The sequence below is a fragment of the Elaeis guineensis genome, chromosome 5 (assembly GCF_000442705.2).
Source record: "Elaeis guineensis isolate ETL-2024a chromosome 5, EG11, whole genome shotgun sequence".
Classification (NCBI taxonomy): Eukaryota; Viridiplantae; Streptophyta; class Magnoliopsida; order Arecales; family Arecaceae; genus Elaeis; species Elaeis guineensis.
This window is the reverse complement of record NC_025997.2, coordinates 75495652-75503999: the sequence shown is the minus strand read 5'-3', so window position 1 is coordinate 75503999 and position 8348 is coordinate 75495652. Positions and strand designations below refer to the sequence as shown.

The 8348-nt window shown below is 40.4% G+C and overlaps 1 protein-coding gene and 1 long non-coding RNA gene across 2 annotated transcripts; both read left to right on the top strand.

Moving 5' to 3' along the window:
• Positions 1-742: 742 nt before the first annotated feature.
• Positions 743-2257, top strand: LOC140857821 (uncharacterized). Its single transcript, XR_012141233.1, has 3 exons — positions 743-1238; positions 1439-1743; positions 1963-2257. It is a non-coding gene; the product is annotated as an uncharacterized lncRNA (long non-coding RNA).
• Positions 2258-5791: 3534 nt separating this feature from the next.
• Positions 5792-7788, top strand: LOC105036904 (polyphenol oxidase, chloroplastic). Its single transcript, XM_010912626.4, has one exon. The coding sequence runs from the start codon at positions 5825-5827 to the stop codon at positions 7607-7609; it is 1785 nt and encodes a 594-aa protein (XP_010910928.1). The 5' UTR covers positions 5792-5824; the 3' UTR covers positions 7610-7788.
• The last annotated feature ends 560 nt before the right edge of the window (positions 7789-8348 follow it).

Here is an 8348-nt window from a genome sequence, read left to right as displayed (position 1 = left end):
GACTCATTTTGAATTTGATTTGATCAACCCTATAGGATTATAGGATAACCTCAAAAGGATTGGATGATTAGTCCCAGTTGAATTAGGATTTGAGTTTGATCTAATTCCTAATTAGACTAGGATGTATGTATTCCTAATTGAACTAGAAATCTTTATTTTCATACTGCACCAAATTCTAATGGGATTAGGATTAAAATTCAGTACCAAGAAAGAGTCCAATTGAACTAGGACTCCTCCTCTAATTAGGAGATATCTAATCTAAATAAATTAGATTTCAAATTAGATTTAATTTTTTATCTTTTTGAGTCTAATCTAGTCTTAATATGATTAAAATTAATTGATATTTTAATTAAATTTAAAACAGTAATTTAAACAAAAATCCCATGTGATTGAAACTCCTCCAATCCATGCGCCCAAAATATCCCACGCCACAACTAGTTTTGATGCCACATATGTCCAAATTTTCCATGCCACCTCCCTCCCTTTTTAGCATGTAAGAATGAAGAGGAATCTCCCTTTTAGTGTGTAAAAAACTGGTGTGAATCCTAGTGGTATGGGCGGCACAATATTAGGAGAGTCCAAGGTTGCAAGGACTCTTAATTCCTATCCAAAATCAATCCCTTCTCCCATTCAAATTGAAACTCTTATTATGCCTATAAAATACCAGCACCTATGGGATGGTGATAGGAGATTTTAGATCAGGTTTGATGCCCAAAAACCAAGGGAGTGCATGGAGAAAAAATTCAAAAGAGGAGGGCGCAGCATGCATAGGTATGGCATGAGGTTTGTTAGCTTTGATCTCTTCTTTCTTGCAACAACCAAGGGTTGGTTGTTAGGACATCTTCCTCTATCTCTCTTGTCCATGTTTAGACATGGATGTCTTCTCTTCTTCTTATCCAAAAGTTGAATAAAATTATTACATCTCTATTGTAAAGATTTGATGCATGAATTTAGAAAGAAAAGAGAAGAAAGGGTTCTTCTCATGATCTCTAATGTAGAAATCAAGATCCTCCAACATCTTCTTGTTCTCTAAGGATATTTTAGGAGAAAAAAAAAATTTCAACCATCCAGATGCGATCCCTACAAGGCAGCTAGCATCCTGATAAGATCAAAAGGCTTCTAATCATATCAGAGTCTCATATGGATACCCGTAGAGGTTGAACGCTTGTGCGACTATAAGGGACCTTCGAAGGACATCCATGATCATCTGTTCATGTTGAAGATTGATCCTTATACAGGTATATTTTTATTTATTTTTTTCTATTTGATTTTTGTATCTGAATCTTATCTCACATGTGATGATTCTGATTATGGTTTGAAGACATAATCTTATGCATGCTGAGATTAAATTAGATTTAATCTAAAAAAAATTTAAATTCTGTTATATACTCTTTTTATAAAATCATGCATGCATGAAACCATAAAAATTTCAACACAGATATGATAGAAGATCAGATCTATGAAGAGAAAAGAGAGAGAAAAAGAGAAGATGAAGGATTCTTTTTCTCTTCATGGTGATCTGGTTCAGATCTCGTCAGATCTGTGCGAAAGAGTTCGCACAGCGATCTCCTTCTTCAAGATCTAGAAGAAGAGATCTAGATCCAAGGATGAGGAGTGAGATCTGTAAAGTGCTAGCACATCGGTGATCTCGATGCTCCAATCAGACAGCTCTATGTGGATACCAGCAGAGGTCGGGTGCATGCGCGGTTATAATCAGAAGCCGGGACATCCGCAGGATCAAAGGTATGGAGATCTGATCTCCAATTTATTTTTGGCTAACGATTGTTTTTTTTTTAGAATTCAGATCATAGTTACTTGTTCGTATCTAGATCCTTACTATAGTTTTTAGATTAGATCTGGTATGTGTGTAAATTAAAATTATTTTAATTTATTTATTTTCATTGCATAGATGTTTAAAAAATTTTAAACTACACGTACGAAACTTTAACGATTTTTTTACAGTATATAAGCAAAGGATCAGATGTCATATACCAACAAGAAGATGATGATTTGGTAACTTTGAGATATCCATAAGACTCTAAAGTAGAAGCTCTCCAAAGGTAACCACACGGAACTGATCAAGGCCCTTTCCAATTCGACGTAATGCTGCAGCCTTCTTCACAAGTTCGCTGTCGATCGTCCTTCGTAAGAACGAGTTGCACCATCACTTGTATGCCTTCGAGATCTCTACTAGGATCACTTTAAAATCATTTTTCAAATGATTTCACCACACAAAAATCAGATTATATGTTCAACATCTGAACAATCTGATTTTAGGACAAGCATCTCATACTTTCTATTTTCTCTTCCCCTTCCTTTCTATTTTTCTCTCTTTTTTTCTTATCTTTTTCATTTCAAATTTTTTTTATCTTTTTCTTATCTAATCCCATGCTTAAAGACTCATTGGATCAGATCTTATCCCTTATAGGGTGCCCCTTATATAAGGTATGAAGGGGCGCCAACTCTTGGCGTCTCTTAATTCTTACACGCATTGAATTAATTTTTGCATGGAATCCAATGGACTAAGGCATAGAATAAGAAGAGGTTAATCAGCAGAAGGACTCTTCCTCTGCATAGAAAAATTTGAATGCCATCTGATGGTGCGTGGATAAGGAAATAGCATGAGAAACAAAGAGTCCAAGACAATAAAAACTCTTCCTATATTTCAATACACAAAAGGGGACGTCCATTTATTTTTGGCATTCAAGTTTCTTCCCAGAGAAGGACTCCTCCTTCTCTTCCACATCCATACATCCCAAGGGTCCATCTCATGGTGCAAAAACCAAAGGAACGAGTGGAATATGGAGAGGAATTTAAGAGGAGTAAACCAAAAAGACTTCTCCTCTTAAACGCACAAAATAAATGGGCATGCCATTATTTGGCATGTGGTTTGGCATGGAGGAAGGTGATTTCACATGGAACTCTTTCATAAAAAATCAGATAAGCCATCTATTTAAATATTGATTCAAACTCAATCATATTAGGTCAAGACAATAAGTCAAGGGTTAGCACAAACACCTTTACACTGAATCCAATTGGGAACTTGAATTAATTCATGTGTTAGCAATTCAATTAACCCATTGAATTTATAATAAATCTAAATAGATTGGATCAAGATCAAATTCTTATTGTGTGTGATCCATTGGGTTTTAAATCTAGCCAGTAGTGAATCCAGACTCTCGACATAACCCTAATCTGATTAGATTATATCAGCTCAAGAGCTCCAATCAACTAAGACTTTTCCTAATTGATTCTTGAATTAAATTTTTTTATTTCTGATGAGTCTACAAGTCAAGATTGACGTCTAGCAACGTGTCATGACTATTCAAAAGATTTAAAATTTGATAGAAATATCAAAATTATCTTTCCATGATGAGTTACCGTGTAATTCAATCCTTCGATCACACAACATCCCAAATAGGCCATGGGCATGAAAATATGTCAAACTCAAATACCTATCCATATGTATCTCGATCTGATGATAATAACTCGATGGATAAACCAGTAAAAATTTTTTCTACATTCATTCCTGCTCTGGTCAGAGACTCTTAGAGTCATCATCCTATGAGTCATATAGGATGTTCTCTCCTCCTATAAGGAGTGATCGATTCCTTATTGATCACTCATAACCTTTATGCATACTTCACCATACCCAGAATATCCCACACACATCTCAAAGTAGCATGCTAGGAAATAAACCAAAGTAAAGATCCATATACATAAGGTACCATGATAATCTCAGGTCAAAAGATAACATGCACCACTCGTACTGGAGAACCATCTGTCAACATACTGTAAGGCTCCATCAGATATTCTTCCTATGGGTCAGTTCAGTGAACTCATTCTCTAATGAGCACCTACATCCTTATATTAGTGTCACCATATAAGTGATTGTGAGATCAACCACCCTCTCCATCGAGCATACATAAGATGTATCAGTCTTATCGGTATCATCGATCTCCGACTCGATGATCCAACGATTGAAAATATTTTAGATTAGGGCTATCAAGATTTTAGGTCTCACTGGTATGATCTCATCATGGCTCTAAAATCATTATCCTAATCTGTAGGGTTTATCATAATCATAAAAAGTATGATACAGTAAATGATAAAACATAATATCTTATAAATAAAAATAACTAATGTCATGCTAATGAGTAGGAAGATATCACAGAAAAGTTCTTTTACATCACTATATGATTGGCTTGTAGGGTACTATTCTTTCAAAGGGAACGATGTATAGCGACAGCTCCATTGTCGTCGCTACTGCCATCACTAATACTCACTAGGAGATGAAAAGAAGAGGAGGGAATGGTGAGGGAGGATGGCAAGGGCATGGAGATGGTGGATCTGACATGAGGGTGGTAGCATAGGGATGGGGGCTCTAATAGGGTTCCGACGATGCTGTGGGAGAAGAAGGGGGGAGGTAGGGGCAGAACGGGGAGGTGGGGGTGCTGGGACTGTAGATCTGGTGCGGGGACAGCAGCACTGGGATAGGGGCATGGGGATGAGGGCTCTGGTAGGGTTCCGATGGTGTGACAGGGGAAGATGGGGGGAGGCAGGGGAAGAAGTAGGTAGGCAGGGGTACAGAGACGACAGATCTAGCACAGGGATAATGGATCCAGCATGGGGATGGTGGTGTGGGGATTAGGGCATATGGACAAGGGCTCTGACAGGGTTCCGATGGTGCGACGGGGCAAGAAGGGGGGAGGCAGGGGCATGGGGACGGCAAATCCGATGTGAGGATTAGGGTGCGGGGACGAGAACTCCAATAGGGATTATGGCGGTGTGGTGGAGAAAGAAGTGGGACCGAAGGTAGGAGAAGAAGGGGGAGGAGGGTTCGCGATGGAAAATAATCGATTGAGAATGAGAGATGTTAGGGTACTGTATTAGCGATAGCAAAAGTTATGTCGCTAAAGCCATCATTAATAACTAATTATATTTAAAATAATTAAAATAAATAATTAATTAAAATTTAAGAGTTATAACGATGGTTATGCTATCGCTAAAAGATCTTCAACCCTTTAACGATGATTTTTTTTCCATCATAATAATTCGTCAGTAAATATCACCGATAGCATTGGCTTGTTAGCCATCACTAATATCCATCGTTAATAAAGATTATTCTTATAGTGCGGGCTCCCATTGATCTGTCACACAATATAATCTGCTCTTAAAATCGGATGTAATAATGAAGCATCAAACTCATAGAGCATGAAAAGAACTTTTCGAATTAGGATCATAATAGCGATTCTGACACCAGATAAGAGAGTTGTGTCCGCCCTAATACTGCAGTGTCAAAATCTATGCATTCAGTTTGGTTTCTTGATCTTTGAGGCTAATCCATCAAATCATGATTTATACCGGTGAAGACCCCTATGTCAGCGAACTTGCTTGCTCCTTTTAACCGTACATCTACGGTGGAAAGCGTACGAAACTCAAAAAAAAAACAAAAAGGCACTAACACGTGGCTTTGAGAATCACACAACTATAAATTGATCACAAGCTGCTCCTCGTCAATGCACGTGCTCGAATATGAAATGCACAAGTTATACCAATTCTCGCTAAACCAAATTGATCTACCTCCCTCTCCACCTCCCCTAGCTCCTTAGCATTTTCCTTCCACAAAGGCTTTTTGAACAAATATACCTTCCAGAATATACTTTCCATCACGCAGCTTTAGTCAACAAAAGCTACTTTTAGAACTCCATAAACTTACGGAACTCGAAGGAATCAAAGTCTAACACGTTTCTCAAAGTTTCACGCTATAAATCGACCATATACTTCTCTTCGTTATTGCAAGCATTAGAACTAGAAATTCGAAATGGCAAGCCTCCCTAAACCAAGTTTATCTACCTCCTCCCTCTCCACCTGCCCTAGGTCCTTTGCATGCCCCTTCTATCGACAGAGGCCTCGGGTCCCTCTTTCCTTCAAGAAATCTCACGTCCACCCCAGAATCTCATGCAAAGCAACAAGGGATGAACATGAGAAGCCCACGCACACCACGGAGGCCATAGGATCTTCAGGCAAGCTCGACCGCCGTGATATGCTCATCGGCCTTGGTGGGCTCTATGGAGCTGCCGCTGGACTTGGAGTCAACCGCAAGGCCCTCGGACTCCCCATTGAAGCCCCTGACATCTCCAAATGTGGCCCCGCTGACCTCCCGTCCGGTGCAACACCTACTGATTGCTGCCCACCATTCACCTCCAAAATCATCGACTTCAAGCTCCCGCCACGCTCCGACCCCCTTCGCATCCGCCCTGCTGCCCACTTAGTTGACTCAGAGTACTTGGCAAAGTATGCCAAGGCCGTGGAGCTCATGAAGGCCTTGCCGGCCGACGACCCACGTAACTTCACCCAACAGGCTAACGTCCACTGCGCCTACTGTGATGGCTCCTACGACCAGATCGGCTTCCCTGACATCGAGATCCAGGTCCATAATTCCTGGATCTTCTTCCCCTGGCACCGGTTTTACCTCTACTTCCATGAGAAAATACTCGGCAAGCTCATCGGCGACGAGACCTTCGCGCTTCCCTTCTGGAATTGGGATGCACCCGCTGGCATGCGAATGCCTTCCATCTATACCGACCCTTCTTCGTCGCTATATGACAAGCTTCGTGACGCCAAGCACCAGCCACCGTACCTAATCGACCTCGACTTCAATGGGCGGGACCCATCCTTCACCCAGGCCCAGCAAATCGACCACAACTTAAATATAATGTATCGCCAAGTGATCGCTAATGGGAAAACAGCACAACTGTTCATGGGATCCCCCTACCATGCCGGGGACCAGCCAAATCCTGGCGGAGGCTCGCTCGAGAACGTGCCGCACGGCACCGTCCATGTATGGACTGGTGATAGGAACCAGCCAAATGGAGAGGACATGGGCACGCTTTACTCAGCTGCCCGAGATCCCATCTTCTTTGCCCACCACTCCAACGTCGATCGCATGTGGTATGTGTGGAAGATGCTCGGTGGAAAGCACAAGGACTTCGAAGACAAGGACTGGCTCAACACCTCCTTTCTCTTCTACGACGAGAACGCCGACCTAGTTCGAGTCAAAATTAAGGATTGTCTGGATACTCAGTGGCTCCGATACACCTACCAAGATGTCGAGATCCCTTGGCTGAAAGCTCGACCCACTCCCAAGGGTACTGTGGCGGCGAAGAAGGGTGCGAGATCACTACGAGCGGTCACAGAGGCGGCGTTCCCGGTGACCTTGGAATCGTCAGTGAGCGCGACGGTGAGGCGGCCAAAGGTGTCGAGGAGCAGCAAGGAGAAAAAAGACGAGGAGGAGGTCCTGGTGGTCGAGGGGATCGAGTTCGACCGCGACATGTTCATCAAGTTCGACGTGTACATCAACACGCCGGAGGAGGAAGGGGTTGACCCCGGGTCAAGTGAGTTTGCCGGGAGCTTCGTCAACGTGCCTCACAAGCACAATCACAGCAAGAAGGAGAAGAAGCTGAGGACGGCTCTGCGGCTGGGGATAACGGAATTGCTGGAGGACCTCGGGGCCGAGGCAGACGATAGTGTGCTCGTCACGCTGGTTCCAAGGAAGGGGAAGGGAAAGGCGAAAGTTGGTGGGCTGCGGATTGAGTTCCTGAAATGAAGATATCAGTCATCAAGTTGATATGCTTTGGCTGCTGCTGTTTTAATATTAGTAAATAAAAGCGGCAACCGCGATTCCGGTTCAAAGGGTTAGAGTTGTATTTGGATAATGCCGGTGGTGTTTGGCAGAGATTTCTGCTGTCAACGTCTCAATGAAGAAAGAAAATTAATGTTCTGATAGCTCTGCTTTTCATTTATTTATTTTGTTTTGGGGTCTTCTGGATCTTTATAAATAACTTCTGACTTTTCTATAAATTATATATATATATATATATATATATATATATATATATATATATATATATATATATATATAAAGGATATCTATTTTTTTTAATTTTAAATTAATAAGATAGTATTCATTTCAAAAATTGACATAATTGATTATAATCTATACCACCAAAGATGCTTACAATTAAAAATCATATATTATAATTTTTAATCTAATATTATATAAATACAAAATTGAATGATTAAAATAATATAAATCATGTTTTGTTATAATCTAAACATTAAAATCTATTGACTTTTAATTTATATATTTTAATATGGACAAAAAATAATCACTAAATTTGTTTTTTAATTTAAATGCTTTGTCATGTATTACAGTATATAGGTATAATATGAACCACCTGATATGTTGGTTGGAGGTTATAAAAATACGTATCTTTCAATTTTTACAATTTCTTTCAGTGGCATGGATCCTGATCAATAGTGTGGATCTTCATTTTTAATGCCAT

What these genes read in the sequence shown, in the direction of transcription:
- LOC105036904 (XM_010912626.4), top strand. Translation starts at nt 5,825, where the DNA reads ATGGCAAGCCTCCCTAAACCAAGTTTATCTACCTCCTCCCTCTCCACC.